The sequence below is a fragment of the Sphaerodactylus townsendi genome, linkage group LG03 (genome assembly GCF_021028975.2).
Source record: "Sphaerodactylus townsendi isolate TG3544 linkage group LG03, MPM_Stown_v2.3, whole genome shotgun sequence".
Taxonomy (NCBI): Eukaryota; Metazoa; Chordata; class Lepidosauria; order Squamata; family Sphaerodactylidae; genus Sphaerodactylus; species Sphaerodactylus townsendi.
Window position 1 is genome coordinate 110,093,214 of NC_059427.1, and position 18,818 is coordinate 110,112,031.

Here is an 18,818-nt window from a genome sequence, read left to right on the forward strand (position 1 = left end):
TGTGGCTGCTGTGATCATATGATGGAGCTTAGACATTCTCTGTGGCAAGAAAAGGAAATGCAGCAGAGTGGGGTGGGGGAGTAATATGGTGTGGAGAAATGCATTTTATTTTGAGATTTGGGCTTTGCAAAACCACCACATTTGGTTGGCAGAAGACAGCATTGCCCATCTTGCCAATAACTGTAGCAAATACCAACCATTGAAGCTTTGTAAGTACAAATGACCCTGCTTGGCAAAAACAATGAAATAGCCATCTCAACTCTGCTTGGAATTTGAAACCTAGGAGGGACACAAAGCTTAGCAGAGTGTAAAAGGATTGATGGCATCTTCCTAGATATTTCAGGAAAGGATTATTTGACCTTGTTGGTGGGACATCAGAAGAGATAAAACCCTTGGCACTCAGGGAAAGGGGGCCATTTTGGCTAATTCCAGCTAGAGGAAGGAGCTCTCATACCTGAGGTCCATCTTAATGGCCACCATTGCCACATGGAACACATAGAGGTTGGTCTGTGTAGACAAAGTCCTTAAGGTATAAGAACATAAGAACTAGCCTGCTGGATCAGACCAGAGTCCATCTAGTCCAGCACTCTGCTACTTGCAGTGGCCCACCAGGTGCCTTTGGGAGCTCACGTGCAGGATGAGAAAGCAATGGCCTTCTGCTGCTGCTGCTCCTGAGCACCTGGTCTGCTAAGGCATTTGCAATCTGAGATCAAGGAGGATCAAGATTGGTAGCCATAGATCGACTTCTCCTCCATAAATCTGTCCAAGCCCTTTTTAAAGCTATCCAGGTTAGTGGCCATCACCACCTCCTGTGGCAGCATATTCCAAACACCAATCACACGTTGCGTGAAAAAGTGTTTCCTTTTATTAGTCCTAATTCTTCCCCCCAGCATTTTCAATGAATGCCCCCTGGTTCTAGTAATGGAAAGGTAATGGAAAGAGCTTAAAGAGCCTGTATTAGAATAGGACCAACTAGGTCAATGTGTCAAGTTAAAGGACAGAGGAATGCATGTTTATTCATTTTCTTAGTTTTCCTTGCTCGCTCTAGTGCTGTGTACAGAGTGTGGGGGCTTTTTCTTTTAGTAAATTCATTATTATTTTAAATGCTTTCAGTTTTTCTCTATACCAGTTAGACTTTCCATCATTCAACCATGCTATTTGTAGTGGGCACCAGTGGAAGGGAGGCAGTTGGTCACTGAATCGCTATTTCTCTGGGAGTGTGCAAGTGCAGTAAACTATCCACAAAGTAACCAGTCACTGGGTAGCAGAAGATATGGGCAGTATACTGAAGGAAAAATGAGAGTGATAAACCTCTCCAAGGGTGAGGTGGACCAGGAGAGCAGCATGTTAGCAGATAGTGGCTCAGGACAACCTAGCCATCTCAGATGGTTGGAAAGGAGTGGTGCTCACAAATGAGTGGGGCTGTTCTGCCACATATAGCAACAGGCAACAATAGGCCATCTTCATGAACCTGAACGCATACTTAATATTTTTGTTGGTCAGTCCCATCTTCTCAGAGCCTAACTACACAATGCTTTTTTTCTGAAATATATCCCTAAGTTGGGTAGGCAGATGCACATTTGAATTGGGTGCACATTTGAATTGGGACCATGGCATGGGAGGATCTTAAACCTCTCCCCATGCTGTTTTCCTGACTTGAAACTACCCTGATTGTTTGCCTCACTGGAGAAACTTATCACAGACTGATGATCTATAAAGTTTTCCCCGCTGGGCAAATAGCAACCCCTGGGGTGTTTCCGGTTGAGAAAATAGTGCTTATGCTCCTTGTCCTTACACACCATGGTCCCTGATCCAAATCAGGCCTATGTGTGCTTAGAAAGCACAAAATTCCAACACTGTATTGGTTGACCCAATCAGTGGATGAACCTAGGAAAAATATTTTGTGCAATTATGTTCTCAAAGGCTCTTCATTTCTCAGCTACTGGAATTCCATTCCACTTGGAAAAAAGCAGTGAGAGTTACAAGTTGCAATTTGTTCTAAAATAGTGGGCAAACTTTCTGGGGCTGGGAAGGGACAAAGACAAGGAATAATGGACATGTGGTATTTTGGATCGATTGAGAAAAGATCCTTCCTCATCCTGCTGGTGAAATTCACTGCTGTGGAAGACACTTGCACCTGATAGCAGTCTAATGAAGACTGTATTTATAGGGCTGCATCTGTAGTCAGGCCTCATGCCTCAGAATGTTTATTTGTCATTGTTTAGAAGAAGCTTCACTCTGAATAATGCTAGACGTTCAAGCTAAGATTTCTTGTGAAGTTTTATCTGCGAGAATACAGAGGAAGGATAGGGATTGAAGGTTTCTAAGGGAAAGTGACCTGGATAGCTTAGGCTCACCTAATCTCGTCAAATCTCAAAGGCAAAGCAGGGTCAGCCCTGGTCACTTTTTGGATGGGAGACCACCAAGGAATACTATGGTCATTCATGCAGGGAAAGGCAATGGTAAACCACATATGAATGTCTCTTGCCTGTGACTTGACAGCAGGAAAAGAAGAGCAAAGGGGGAAACATGACTGGTAAAAGTAAGCTGGTGGTGTTATTCTTCAATATTTGCTGGAAATGAAACCATAACTGGCTGAACCTGTCTAGTTGTTGCTCATGGAGTGTCTTGGTTGCTGGAACTGAATGTAGATATCTGATCTTCCAGGTATGGTCAATAAGAAAATGGCAGTGCAGAAGTAGAAAAATGTGAGGGCGGGAGGAGGGGGGAACAGGAGAGGAAGCTTTAGCAATTTCTAAGAAAGTAGTTTATTGTGTGAAATAATAAACTGACACATTTTGGTGTGAAAGCTTTTTGTTTGGGCAGCTCCTTCTCTGAACTGTTATTTTAAAATGGGACATAGCAGTATAGAACAGTCTGTACACTGCTTTGTTCTTGAGTTGGGGATGGATCGGAACCCTGATCCAAATCTCTTGTTTTGTGTGAAGCCACACCCTCAGACTGCTTGTACAGCTATCCTTGCAGCTACAGCTTGGAGAGAACCATGTTCAGGGCCTTAATAGACACTCTGTCTCAGTGGTTCTCAACCTGGGGGTTGGGATCCCTTTGGGTGTCAAACAACCCTTTCACAGAGGTCGCCTAAGACTCTCTGCATCAGTGTTCTCCATCTGTAAAATGGATAAATGTTAGGGTTGGGGGTCACCACAACATGAGGAACTGTATTAAAGGGTCACGGAATTAGGAAGGTTGAGAACCACTGCTCTATCTCAACCAACAGTACTCCCTCACATACACTGAGAATAAAAATACTATTCCTTTGTGATATCTGAGCAGTCCAATATGTAGAATCTATGCTGACACAAACCCATACAAGGCCATTTTCCTAAAATGTGGGATGGATACCATGTTGGAATGATGTGCACACAAGCCAGAGGTGGCATTATAAAGAGCTGCATGTGGCTCTTGAACCAGTGAGTATCGCTGCTTTAGAGGGATTCTGTGTTTATTTGTTACTAAGACAAAGGTTTTCAATGTAAAGGAACTTTATTTCAAATTCCAAATATAATCAGCAGCAAGAATGGGAAGATCTTACTGAATTCTAACAACCATTTTGGATGCCAGGCTGGTCCCAATTTGTCTTCATGATGTTTTCTATGTAAGTGAAAGTACACATCCCACAGGAAGCCATAGATCAGAGGTGTTGCACTCATTTGGCCGGGCTGAGGGTGGGGGTTGCCTTAAATGGCAAGCCCCCAGCAGGCTCACCAGCTCAGATCAGCACTGGGGTGAGGGTGGCTGCCTCAGCTGGTGAGGCATTGGGGGTGGGGATGGGGGGTGGGGGAGTGGTTTGCCAAGTCACATTGGCAGTGGGGAGGGTAGTGTCTGGACAAGCAAGCCCGCAGCAGCCTCACCTGCCAAGAGTCACCTGCCCACTGGGGGTGGGGTGACTACCTCAGCTGGTAGAGGATGCTTGGACTGGTGAGTCCACAGGACCTCACCAGCCCAAATCAGAACTGTGTGTGTGTGGCTATCTCAGCTGGTGAGGGGGTGTGTGTCTGGACTAGTGAGCCTTCAGTGGCTTTGCCAGGCCAGAGTGGGGGCGGGGTGTGTGCCTGCCTAGACTAGCAACCCACAGCAGCCTCACCAGCCCAAATCAGCACTGGGGGGGGAGGGGCTGCCTGGACAGGCAAGCCCATAGCAGCCCTGTCAGCCCAGATTAGGAGCAGGGGGGAGGAGGGTTGTGCCTCAGCTGGCTCGTGGGACTGATGAGCCCTTTTAAGGGTTCGGATCCCCCTCCGTGGCATATGTGGACACCCCTGCCTTAGAGGCAGTTACTTTGATTAATGCAGCTTGAAAAGGAGACTGCCCCAGTGGTATTACTCTGAATTTATAACTAAATGATTTACGTGAAGAGCCCTACATGGAAAAAGAACTGGATCTGAATAAGAAGGTGAGCAGAGGAGCAAATTGTTCTTGCAGGTGGAATGCTTCTTTGTGTGACAAGCCTGAACTAAGAGAAATGTGCTCTCAAGATTTTCTCACACACACACACACACTTTGGATTTGGTTTCCCATTTGTAATTTGTGTTACATTACCATTGCCTTTAAAGATTCAGAGTGTGTGTGAAGTGCTTACAGTACGACTATTAAATCTCATCAGTTCTACTGTCTTCCTGAACTGGCAAACAAGCAACCTATAATTTTCATGTAGCTTTATGCCACCTTTTCGTATATCTTCACTCCAGGTTTGTAAATGCCAGTGTAATTTTTGAGAAAAATGGTGGGAAAAGTTCTTTTGCAAAAAAGTAATATGATTCTTTAAAAATGCTGCAATAAGGAATAATCCCTACTTATCCCTACTGGAGTTGGATTTTCAGGCAATTTGCTTTGAACTCTGAGCACTTGCCAAGCTAGCTATACCTTGGCCTGGTCTAATTACTTCTAGGGTTGAAGATATGTAGGAACCACAAATTTCCTGTTTCCACATCCACCCATCAACTTGTCAGCCCTGTTTTCTAGTCATAATCTCAATAATTTTGCTGCTTTTTCTAAGTGAAGTGCTAAATGTTTCATGCCAACTCATGTAGACTGCAGTGTGGTGCACAGTACTGTACACAGAGCAAATAGCTGATCTTCTGGCACTGCTCGCTGGCTAAATTGATTCATGAACTTCTCTCATAACTCTACAGTATCCATGTGCTGGCATTACCACTTGGTATCTTTTGTATGCCAGACAGGGTGGCAGTCCTCTTATGTCGGGGTAGACTTGAAGCATCACCACCTCCCAAAATTCTTCTTAATGATAAGACTCTGGTTGGCTACTATTTTGCCCTAGAAATGTCTGCATTCCAAAGATACTATATGGATTTTTTTCTGTACTAACCATTCTGCCTACAAAAGAAGGCACAGGAGAAATGAATGCTGTAATATTTATTTAGAGAGACCTGGTTCCTGTGTGCTTAATGCTGATTCCTTTTCTTTACAATGGTGAGGGAGCATGGAAAATGTTGAATCACCTCTCCCCAAGAAAGGCTATCTTCTGTTACAACATTACAGGTTAGATCTTGATGGAAGAGGGCTTGCTGTTAACGCATATTATGTTTATTCTTGGTTTCAGTAGGTGTCTAGCAGTATAGATCTACCATTCATGTATGGTAGTGATATTTAGTAGTCCTTGCACTACCCCCTGTACCCTTCTTGACCTGAGATGTGAGAATTACTTAGCTTAATTGACCACATCTACTATTATGTACCAAATATTGGACACCAGATAGAGTAGGAGAGGCCATCTGCAACTGGCTGTTTGCCTCATCACCTGTAGATGTTCTCACCCACATAGCAGTCATAACCCTGACGCTGTCGCCATGGCAGCCACTTCCTCTCCACTGGGAGTCTTGTTAGAAAAGAGTTTGGCAATTAAATGTCATTATATCTATGTAACATTACCGGTTCTCTGAATCCCCAATTTCATTTAAAGAAAAGTAGATTCTAGCCCCTTTTGTTGAAGAGATATATCTTAGCAATGAAAGGGAGACTACATTTAAAAAAAAGAAAGCTAGGAATTCAGAGAATCTTTTACACACATTGTTATGATGTCATACTGACCTAGCAACATTCAGTTGCTGATTTTCTAAAAACTGAAAATGTTCCAGAGGCCCGAGAGTGGAAGGATGGCCATTGCTGGTGGTCTGGGTTAGGGAAACTGTGGGAAAACCTGTCCTGTGGAAGACCCACCGATGCTGCGCTGGATCAGCAGTCACACCAGCCACAGGGATATCACACAAGCCCATCCCCATGTAGTGAAAACCACTACATTTACATGGAACATATAACTGTCTAACTTCTGTGCTTCGTGAACAAAAGGTTTGATTGTGGTTTATGAACAGCCTCTCCTGCTTTTTCTGGCTGACATGTTAGTGGCTTTCTCATTTTGTGAGGGATGGATTGAGAGGCTGACCTGCCACATAGGTTGACTTCCTTTACCACTGTTTCTTGCTAATCTACTTTCTGGTATTACTTCTTGCTTTCCTCTTCCAAAATACCATGTTTCCAAGGGACACTGTTATGTAATCACCTAAAAGCGTTTGATTTTCAGCAAACATAAAACAGCTCCTAAAAGTAATTCACAGTCATTTTTGGCATGCTTAATGTAGTTAATGCACTAAGCAAATGAAACTGCTGCTGTATCCTTCTGGCCAGGTAGGAAGCAATTACTTGCAAATCAGTCCAGAGACTCTTTGTTCCAGTAAAAACATTTTAAGGTGTTTTGCAATATCTGAATATTCTTGGGCAACGTTGACAGTCCCTCCCTAATTAACTACAAAGGTAGTGATCATTCTGTTTCTCAGAATTTGTCTCCTATAAATGCACATATGTGCTGAGATGAAGGTTAACTAGGAGTGGGTAGATCTCTGAAGCTGATAATAAGGGAATGGGAATGTTCCTGATCTGCATGTTTTTGGTACTAAACGTCCAGTTTACCTAGTTTTCTGGGTCAGATTTTCTAGTAACCACAACATTGTGTAACACACAAGCACAAGACATCTAGGAGGAGGAGGAGGATGGGGCCTCAGGAACTAGGACATAGAATTCATTTTTAAAGCAGGAAATCAAGGAGGAGAGAGCTTCCCCAGTGTATCAGCATTTGCAAATGGGGCAAATGAAAAGCATGGTTTCTGTCATAATGTGTCAAACAAAAGAGGGTTCCCTGACATGAACTAGAGCAGTGGTGGTGAACCTTTGGCGCTCACACAGGGTTTATTGCTCCAGCAAGAAATAGCCAATTGGCCATGCTGGCAGGGGCTGATGAGAATTGTAGTCCATAACATCTGGAGTGCCAAAGGTTCACCACCACGGAACTAGAGGGTTCTAGCCTCCATAGGTTGGAGAAAGCAGCTGTCTTCATGACTGATGCCAACCTAAACTTCATGAAATTCTCAGCAAGGGCTATCGCATCCTGTGTGAAGGCACCTCTGGCCAAAGTCCTGGGCAATGATTATGCTCTCTAAATCAAATGTGGACACATGGCCCTTTTTTGGAGGCAAGCTTTTAGGGGACAGGGTAAATTACATCCTCATAGAAACTAAGGATATTTCACCTACAAATGAGATGACAAACACCCCAAAGGCTGTGGAACTCAGCCCTTTTGATCTAATAGAGCTCTATCTAAGTTCAGAGGAGACTTTAGAAGTAATTCCTGGATCAACCCCAGTCACCAGCCCAGATCTGCTGGACAATCAGCTGGAATCAACAGGAATACAAAGCAACAAAACCAATTATACTGATGCCAGGACAGTTTGGTGAGGGGAAGTCTCCAGGAATTTCAGGCAACTTGGCTGAGATCTACTGCTAGCTAAAATGACACAATCCCTTGACACAATCTGACTCGATAAGAGCAGAATGCATGCAAAGCTCATTTAAATGTCCAAACAGAAGCCAGCTAGGTCTAGGAGAGTGGGCATTTAACCCAGACCTGTTTCAGCAGATAGTGACTCTCTTTTGTTGCCCACAAGTAGATCTGTTTGCGACAAGAAACAATGCCTGGATAGCAAAATATTTCTCATGTTCCCTCAAGGAAAGCAAGTGCATTCCCTGATGGCACCATACCTGAGAGGTCTTCTTTATGCCTTCCCCCCCTATTTCAGTCATTCCCAAAATGCTGTGCAAAATTGTACAGGAGAAGGTGCAAGTCATATGTGTGGCTCCTAGATTACCCAGGTGTTCATGGTTCTCCAGTCTAGTAACCTTGTCCACTCAGCCACCATGAGAATTAATAATAGTTTCAACATGCTAATGCAGGCCCTGTCTCACACCCAGACCCTTCATGGTTCCATCTGATCACCTGGAAATTTGAGACACCATGAGAGGTGTCTCTTAAGTTTCTGACATTTCAAGTTCTTGTGTGTCCCCACTTACCCAAAAACTTGTCTCCACTGCCCCTTGCCCTCTTCTGTCTTCTTTTTACTGGGTTTTTCTCATGCCTCCAACACTTCTTCACACCATGAACTGCCACCATGTTTTGACTGATGATGAACACACCACCAGCCACGGGCTCCCTCCAGCTCAAACACAGATGGCACTCAATGACTTCCTCATCTGGCTACCATTTTCTTCCCCTGCCCAGTAGCATCCATTGATTTGAGGGGTGGGGGGTTGCTTAGTGCTGGACTGGCTGCAGGCTGCCTACCTGTCCACATATCAATACTGCTACTTTCTCCTCCCTTTCCCACTGCCTCACTTGTTCACCTGTCTCACTGCTATGTGCTTCTTCCTTCCATAGTATCTCTACAGCCACTGCAGTCTTCTGGCCACCTCGTCCATTTATTACTGCTTCAGTTGGTTGTCAGCCCATGCAACCACCAACTCTTCTTGTTTGTATTTTCGTTGTGCATGCACAATGACATTAAAGTTTATCATATCTGCTAGCCAGCTGATTCAGGATTGCTTGGATTGGAAAATGGGACAACTTTCCCCACTTTGTTTCTTTCTCTTACCAATTTTGGATGCATTTCATACCCTTCAAAACAACGGTTATGTGGGTTAACAATGGTTATGGGAGCAGCAGTGGTTAGTGGCATAGTGGTTAAGTGCAGGTGCATTCTAATTTGGAGGAACCGGGTTTGATTCCCCGCTCTGCCACCTGAGCTGTGGAGGCTTACCTGGGGAATTCAGATTAGCCTGTGCGCTCCCACACACGCCAGCTGGGTGACCTTGAGCTAGTTGCATCTCTTCAGAGCTCTCTCAGTCCCACCCACCTCACAGGGTGTTTGTTGTGAGGGGAGAAGGGCAAGGAGATTGTCAGCCCCTTTGAGTCTACTACAGGAGAGAAAGGGGGGATATAAATCCAAACTCCTCCTCTTCTTCTTCTTCTTCTTCTTGTCCTTGTCCTTCTCCTCCTCCTCCTTCAGCAGCTCCCAAAATTGTAATCTTGCAACATTTTCTTTGTGAGACAGGCTATGTTTAAGTTGTGTCTGCACAGGTCAGACACAATTTCTTCTGTTTGTGGCCTTTTTAAAATCTCTGATTTTTATTTTTGGATGCTCCTGGGTTTACTGACAAGTCTTCCTTCTCTGTCCATGGTACTATATTGTGGATTTATTGATCTGCATTCTAGGGCTATGTTCAGAACTGGTTATATGGCAGGTGGTGGTCTAATTGCTGTTCTGAGTCTCCCTGCGCTGGGTTCCCTCTTGCATAGTTTTTGTGCTGTTCTGAATATGAGCCTTGGTTTTGGCAGCTGAATTCCTCTGGATTTCACTTTGCTACAGCTGCTTGTTTTATGGCCTAGTTTTATATTCTTCAGCTTAGTTTCTGTCGTTTATTGCCATAATCCTTCCAACAAGCATGTTAATTAATGTTAATTAGTAATGTTACTGCAGTTTGTATTTATCTGGTTTTAAATACAGACTTGTCCAGGTGATAATGCTTGGTTGAGTTTTAAATTGAGTACCGTGATCTCAAGGTCTTGTTCAATTTCAAAAGTAAATCCATCTTCCAGATGGGTGCAGATCAATAAAATGCACCGAGACATGTATGTCCTTGTTACCTGGAAATTCCACTTCAGAGGTACAGTGGGAAAAAGTCATGTTTTAGACTCCTTGGTGGGAAACCACCATGTCAGTGTCCCAAGCCATCATCAGTCAAAATTTGGTTAGAGGAAAGGGAGTATTTGTTCTTTATTGCATTCCTGGTGATATTATTGGGAACATACTGGAGTTTCAGAATTTTAGATTTTGGTCGGGAGAATGGAATGAACCAATTGCTTGTTCTGTTGATCCCAGTTGCAAAATGAGAACAGAAGGATTTGTCCATAACTACTTGAATGAGATTAAGTAGTTAACAGTCTAGAAACTTTTGTGTTAACCTAGTTCAGACTTAAACTATCCTGCATCTAGCTATTTTCTGCTGGGCTGATTTTTTTCTGTGGTGATCATGTTGCCGCTACAATTATTGGCCAATTTCCACTTGTGGTGGAGATTCCAGATATCAAAGGAGGAGTAGTAGTAGTTTGGAGTTATATCCCCCCTTTCTCTCCTATAGGAGACTCAAAGGGGCTGACAATCTCCTTGCACTTCCCCCCTCACAACAAACACCCTGTGAGGTGGGTGGGGCTGAGAGAGCTCCGAAAAGCTGTGACTAGCCCAAGGTCACCCAGCTGGCATGTGTAGGAGTGCACAGGCTAATCTGAATTCCCCAGATAAGCCTCCACAACTCAAGCGGCAGAGCTGGGAATCAAACCTGGTTCCTCCAGACCAAAGTGCACCTGCTCTTAGCCACTACACCACTGCTGCTCCTATAGGGTAATTGTTTTTTCATCATTCTCTCCCCCCACTCCCCACACACACCCCTCCCTGATTTTGTATTGCCAAACTAAAGTAACTGCACTACAACTATGCCGTGAGCTCAGATTTATTTGATTTGCAGTTTACTATAAAAATGCAAAGGAAGATGCTCCATTTATTCAAAGACAAGTTGTTCCATACCTTCCAAGAAAAAAATAATCCTGACATCATAATGGAAAACTATTTTTTCTATTTTGTTTTAAAATAGAGCTTTTTGCAGAAAGAATGGGCTTTTCATTTGTAGAAGAATGGAGGAGAATAATGTCATGTGGAAATGGAAAACAAATTGCAAATGAATCAGGGGTTTGAAACAGGGAAACAACTCCATGTGGAATCAGCTCTGGTTAGTCATATTATTTTCCATCTAGGGTTCAAAGTCCAGAGTTAAAATAAATATTCTAGAGCCAGTGTGGCATAGTGGTTAAAAGTAGGGGACTCTAATCTGGAAAACTGGTTTGATTCCCCTCTCCTTCACATGAAGCCTTCTGGGTGACCTTGAGCTAGTCAGTTTTTCAGAGCTGTCTCATCCCACCTACCTCACAAAGTGTCTGTTGTGCGGAGAGGAAGGGAAAGGCGTTTGTAATCCGTCTTGTGTCTCCTTACAGGAGAGAAAGGCAGGGTATAAATCCAGACTCTTCTTCAAGTTATTGGGGGGAGGGGGTGCGCAATGGGCTACTGGAAAGGGAAGCAAGAAAGTCCTGCTTTCCAAAGTCCATAGAAAGTTGGATATACATCATTATCTTATTCCCATCTGCTAATTCAATTTTGGCTTATGTGTATCATTGGATATCTGGCAATTGTGGTTCAACAGGTTCATCCAAACTGGTTGGTAGCATTGAAAAGTTAACCTGTTAATCCATAAGACATTTATGGCATTTGTCATTTATTACGAGTCTCATTTTTGCAGACTCCAGTGAACTTTTATTTTATCAATTGCTGATTTTATGGATTTTGTGGTTGTATGCAATTACTTTGGGTATTGTCTTCGATTTTTAAATTATGCGTATTTTATGTTAGAACAGTTTTTATGTAAGGTAATTCCGCTGGTACATCGCCCTGAGCCAGATCTGGGAAGGGCAATCAATCAATCAATCAATCAATCAATCAATCAATCAATCAATCAATCAATCAATCAATCAATCAATCAATCAAATAAATAAATAAGAGATTAGAGTAACTTTTAACTTGCAAATTCTGGTTTCAGTCTGATGAAGTTCGGAGCTGGAACTGTACATTTCTGATTTCTTCTCTGGTCAGTTGAGTGGGCTAGCACAGTGAGTTGGTGTGTTCATTGTGCAATCTCAGGCAGAAGCACTCTGGTCAAAGCCCATTGCCTTTAATGGTCCAAGGTTGGAGCATCCCTTCATAGGATTATGCTATTAGGTGTGCCTTCCCGCAGAAGAGGCAAAGGTGAAATTGTACTGTACTCTCATTTACTGAAAGTTTCCCTCCCTTCCCTGTACTTCAGTTCTTTACACCAGAGAAGTCCTAACCCCTCCCAGGTTTATCGAAAGCATTTGTCACTCAGGGATTACTGAAAGACTTTAGACTATTTGTTTATCATTAACTATCTTGTGTCCCCAGAGTGTTGCTCCATTTTGTTCTTCTGAATTACTGTTTCTAGGCTTTCAGAGGTCCTTACGAGTGGTGATGATGTGGGGGCTTTCCACATGAACTGTCTGTGCTACATAAGTCTGTCGTACAATCACGTTACTAAAGCAGCTTGTGTTCTAGCCACAGATAAATGGCACCCACTCTGCTCTTTTAATGTATGAGTCAGGTCTTGAGGGTTTTATTAAAGCTGCCTGTATCTGGGAGGTTTCCTGATGAATAGTGTCCTGGTGCAGCTAAGATACATTGGTATTACAGTGCTGGGTATTGTTAACTCTACACCTGTTGGAAGATGCATACTGCATGTCTTCAGTCAAAGTGTTAGCTTCTTGATTTGTGATTAGTGCTGCCAGTATACAATATCTGGAACAGTACAAGAAGTACCATTTTTTTTAGAAGTGTGCTCGGTCCTTGATTTTCACAGTTGCTGACCAATTGAATGCAGAAAGATGGGATGAGGCAGAATGCAGGTTTCGCTTCGTTTAGAATCTGTGTCGTTTCATAGAGACTGATGACCCCAAATTCTGTCCCATCTAAAAAAAAATCTGTTGATGTTAAGTTAGAGAAAATATTTGATTACTACAACAGAGGCCGGCCACTTGTATCAAAATTTCCTTCTGCATCTCCAAATCACTTGAAAAGAATAGCAAGTTCAATGTTAGATTTGTGTCTCTAGTGCCACAGACCCCAAGGTAAATGAGAAAAACATCTACATTTTGCTTCATGTGAGCACTAACATTATATGTTGATTACTAGAATCCACCAAAGGAGTCTGCGCTGATGTTGTGAGGTGCTGCAAAGATTACTATATCTTGTCTCAATGAAAGATAGAAACTGAATGTTGAATTAATCCACAGCTACTTCCTGGACCTTCTGTGCAGTTGAGTACTTTGCTGTGGTCCTAGTGCCTGCCCAGTTGTTCCCCCAGTCCCAATTCTCCAGTAAGCATTTATAAAGCTATTTTAAGCATCACTTATGTCAAAACCTTTATTCTGTGCACTATTAAGCTTGCTACTTTAATAAAAGAGCAGTTATAAGAAAAAGACAAGTACTGCAAATAGTCTTTGGATGTACTAAAAATACTTCTTTTATCGACGTAGCAAACTAAATGCTACCAGAGAATTGGGACTTTTTTGAACTGTGGGAGGACACGGTGTTCACTTCCGCTATACCACATACGACTGCTTTTTTATCTTTCATTGCGACAAGGTATCAGTACTGGAAAAGGCCAGCTATTCTAATGGCAATAGAAGGTCCCTCAGTACTGACTGCAAACTCTTTTTTAACTTTCAGAAATCCTGAATGATGTCCTCCGTAGCATGAAGAAAGATGGCGAATGGAAGGTAGGCATGTGTCACTATAGTGTAGAGACAGCTGCATATAACTCTCAAGCTTAATAAATGTACTGCTAAAAACTTTAACTGCATCTTGAAGATTACTTGCAAAAAAGGGCATTATCTGTCTTTGTGGAATCAGCTCAACTGTTTACACAATTAGGGTGTCACAGAGATAATATGGTGGCAGGTGTTCACTCAACCTTTTGTATCCTTGACTGTAGGCAGTTAAATTTCCTAGAAGTATCAATAACTTTTGTTGACGTGAAGGTGTAGGCCAGGCCAGCCATGAAATTACTGGCTGAAGACAGATCAAAGAGGCTATTAGAATTAGATTTGCCCCACTGGTTCTGCAAGAGCTTAATGTCACTTATAGGCTGGGTGTGTATTTTCCTGAGGCCTTCAGTACTTCACAGTTCCTATATGCAGTGTCTCATTGGAGAGATACATCTTTGCTGAGGCAAATTTTGTGTTTCTAAATGATAGTTTGTACTGATAATGTAGGTTGAATTAAGAAACATAGTTGGGAGTTACCGTGTCCTACATATTAGGGACCACAGGCTATAAGAAGGCAGTACAGCCTGAATTTGTAAGCTCTATGGAGTTCTTTCCAATGTGGGTGACACCTGGGATACTGAAGGTGACTAATTATGCTTTTAGAGCATCCATAGTGGAACTCCCATGTTCTGATTTTGAAGGAGGGGGTATAGTGCGTACATTTTAACTAATGTTAATTTTTAAAATCAAGATTTAACTTTCCAATAGTTCATAATTTTATTGGGGGGGGGGTGTTATTGTTTTCGCTTTGTTTTTTGTTTTGAGCAAAGGAGACAACAGTTTCGGTATAAAACACCTCCAATATTAACTACTTCTGGTTTCCCTTTGAGGTTTGAGATTTATTTATTAATGGATTTATTTATATTTTATCCCACCACCTTGAATTCTTGAGCTTTTTGCGTAATTTGATATACTATTTATGTAGGAAACCTGGGTACAGGAGTCAAGTTCCCTAGAACTCCAGGGCTGCCATACTGGCAGCCAAACTCCACACAAAAGGACAAGGTAGAGGTGACCTAGCAGTATCAATAACTTTGGGAACTGGTCTCATCTGGAATGGGCTGCCAACTGCAACTACTAGATGCCCAAATACCTGGAAATATGGTATTAGCATTTTGCAAAAAAAATTGAACCTTCTTCATCTCTTCTTTTACCTTCAGAATTAAATAAAATATCTGTATAAACCTTCAAACTTTACCAGAGTGGACAACAGTAAGTGAAAAAGAGATTGAGAACTTAATTACATCTCTCACCCCGAACAAATAACTTGGGGAGGATCAGATCCCATCAAATCTGTTTAAAGCATTCCTGACATGGTGGATACCAATATTTGCCAAACTCTTTTCACAAATCAATATCACAGGAAATCACAGGAAATTTCCCTAAGGGGTAGAAAACCAGCATAGTGGTCCCAATATATAAAAAGGAGGACAAGTTAGATCCAAATAATTACAACCCTATATATATTTTAAATATGGCTTCTAAATTCTGTGGGAAATATCCCCTTCTAAAGCTAGAGAATGGGTTGCTGAAAATCAGATGATACACCTGCACTAAGTAGGCTTCAGAAGGGTCCAAACTACAGCTGACCATTGTCAAGTCCTTTATCAGCTAGTTTTTGCTGGCATGAGAGGTCCCACAAAATACATGCGGCATTTGGCAACAGCATTTGATTCCATCATTAGAGAGTGACTTAATTAACAAGACCAAATATTGTCACATGTCTGCCATCTCTTATGCAGGAACTGTATATAGACATGTACATAAGCGTCAGGGTGGGCTCCCTAAGGAGAGAATGAAGCAGTGTGTACTTGCCTCTCTGCTTTTCAACTTATACATAAATGACATCGTACCAAAGCTTTCAGGCCCTGATTTTGTTGCTCCCACTTTTGGTGACTGACAGTATCAGTTCTGTTATATTTAAATGACACGCCTCTTGATTTCCCTTACAAGAATCAGACTAAAAAGGCTTCTGCTCAGTTAGGGAGAATATTGCAGAAAGGAGGCTCTGTCTATAAATTATACAAAAACTAAAGTAATGATCTTTAGGAAAAGGCCCAAAAAATTCCTATGAAGTATTCACAACATCCCCATTGATTAATGTAACTCCTTTAAATATCTATTATTATTATTATTATTATTATTATTATTATTATTATTATTATTATTATTATTATTATTATTATTATTATTATAATTGTAGATTTCACAGCTGCCAGATCTTTAGTTGGTTGTTGGTCTTCTTCATCATCATCATTATTATTATTACCATCATTAAAACTTTTATACCACCCACCCCCAAAGGGCTCTGGGCGGTGTACAACGTAAACAACGTAACATAACTTAACAAATAAAGCCCCCTCATAGATCTAAATCAAAATACAATATAACTAGGGTTCTGGCCATTAAATAAATAAAACCATTTAAAACACAGCGTACAAAATATAGTGTCCAGATGATCTAAAAAGCCCCTCTCAGGAGGGAGACAGGGGGGCCCATCGATGTAATAAGGGCCACAGAAGTTAAAAGAGGGAGAGAGAGTCATGTTTAGTGAACATCTAGAAGTCATGTTTAGTGAAACCCTAAATTGAAACGGACACCTAGCAACAGTTAAGACCCTCAGCTTTAAGAACTATTTCAATAATGAGATTCTATGCCAGAGGAAGATTCCTTGTTGACCCTGCATTAAAACTCTTCGTAAGCCAAGTAATTCCCATGCTGCTCTATGCTGCTGAGGTCTGGGGATGGAATGAGCAAATACTTGCCAACCTGGGAACCGTTCAGAATCTCTTTCTCGGGCGTGTCTTGCCATTGCCAAGGGGAACATCAGCAGCCCTCCTTAGGGCAGAACTTGGCCTGCCATCAATTAAAGCCCATAACCACTTGGTCATCTTAAAATCATGGAAGAACAAGAGAGCAGCAAATGCAGACTTGCTCAGTAACTGAAGTTACCAGATACCAAGACCCGTGCTGACTTCTTCAATAACATTCTGCTTAATTGTACCACCCGAGACGATTTAATGAATGCGTCAGCAAATAACTCTGGGTCTTCAAAGATAAAAAAAATTAATTATGCAAATTTAATTGTGCAATCCAAATTCTCTCCCTGGTATTGAGTAATCAAAAAAGATCACCTCAGAGCATCTTATTTGGTGGATATCTCACAATATAACATCAGGACTAAGACTACATTTCCAAACAATGCTAACAGAGTACTCAGTTGGACACTATTCTCTAAACCCACTGGAACAATGTCTCTGTAAAAGAGTGGTGGAAGATATACCTCACTATGTCTTGGATTGCCCTCTATATGTAGAACCAAGGTTTAAATTTCTTTCCTGTGTTTTAAATGGGATAAAGTTTTTGGATAAACTTTTTGCTTTCAGACACTGATTCCTTTGTATCCTATACGATGGCTCTGTTTGCATTGTCAGCCACTAAATTCAGCCAAGGAGGTATCAAAAGAAAGCAGTCAGCTCAGAATAACTTTCCTGTTAGCATAGTCTTGCACCATTTATTTATTTATTTTATTCATTCATTCATTCATTTATACATTCATTCATTCATTCAATTTCTATACCGCCCGATCCCCGGAGGGCTCCGGGTGGTGAACAACATAATATAAAACAGCAAGCAGGAGCAAATCCAATATAATACAAAACATAGGCTCCATTAATAAAACATCTTAAAATACATAAAAACAGCGGCTAACAATTAACAAATTAAACAAGAGGCGTCCACGGCTCAATTAAACCCACCCCCCCCAAAAAAAATTTAAAGGATTTTCACTCTATCTATTCAGTTATTGGGAAGAATTTTGAAGTGGAAGCCTTGTGATTGTTGATTTTATACTTCTCTGTAACTTATATTGGGGTTTTTTAAATGTTTTTTAATTTTATATTCTATATTGTAAATATAGAATATATTAATTTTTTTTATTTTATATTCTATATTGTAAAGGCCTAAAGCTGTTCAATAAAATCTTTGATGATGATGATGAATAGTTAATTATTTCAAAAACTGCTGAAAGAACCTGAACCATCAACAAGTTATTACTCTCCCTGTTTTTATTCTGTCAGAGTGACTAGTCAGAGTGGCAAGGATAGTTTTGATATCCAACCTGGGCCTCAAGCAGGATTTGAATAGGTCAATTGGAAGTGATATATTGGAAGTTAGCCATTAAGCACTGGCTTAGAATGCATAAAACCCTTTGGCCGTAACACCTTGCCCTGCGTGATCTAATAGGATAGTCTCCAAACTTAAACATATTGAACTTAATCCAGAATATTTGCTGGAATTAAACATCAACAGGGCAATGCCAATTATCTTTCAGTGTCTTTGCGATACTGATAATGCCTCACTTCCCACTTTTTACAAATCCTTAAAGTCGTGGTCGGGTACTTCATCAGCCTCTTACCTTTTCAATATTAACTCTATAAAATGCAGATGGGCCTTCTCTAGAGTCTGCTTTGATTAATTCCTCTCAGCTTCTCCTAACAGGCAGATTTCAGAGAATCTCGTATGATCTGAGAACCTGTTATTGTAAATCAGGGGAGGCAGAAACTTTAACCCACATGTTATTGTACTGTAAAATGTATCAAGATGAAAGAAACAACTTAATCTACCCCCTAGTATCACATTTGGCAGGGAAGGAAGGGATAGATTTGGATAGCTTAAAATTAAAAATCTTGCTGCAGGATAGAGTTTCCAAGACCTCCTTTCAGATTGCGAAATTTTGTTTTCCAATCTATAAAAAGTGTAACTCCTTGCTAAAAGGTGCAATAGATCAACATTGCTTGAGAATGCTGTGATTATTAAGTAGTAATGTCAAGTTTTAGGATTTGGTTATGTGACTAAATTGTATCTATGTTTTTGTATCTTTTTTATTGTTGATGACTGGCCATTGGCTGTATAAATAAAAATTACTAGTTGCTAATGGGTCACGATAATCAGTCTCCTCAAGAAGTACCTGGAGTTGTCCAGCCAACACATATAATAGTGTCTTGCTAAAAAG

The 18,818-nt window shown here is 41.4% G+C and overlaps 1 protein-coding gene across 2 annotated transcripts in view; it reads left to right on the top strand.

The window, feature by feature from the left end:
• STXBP2 (syntaxin binding protein 2) overlaps nucleotides 1–18,818 on the top strand; it is a 44,118-nt gene that overhangs the window by 4,251 nt on the left and 21,049 nt on the right. For both annotated transcript variants that reach the window (XR_007244018.1, XM_048490921.1), the window contains exon 2: nucleotides 13,707–13,756. Coding sequence is in view for 1 of the 2 variants with exons in the window: in XM_048490921.1 (XP_048346878.1) it covers nucleotides 13,707–13,756 (50 nt within the window). In the remaining variant the exon portion in view is untranslated. The remainder of the gene's footprint in view (nucleotides 1–13,706; nucleotides 13,757–18,818) is intronic.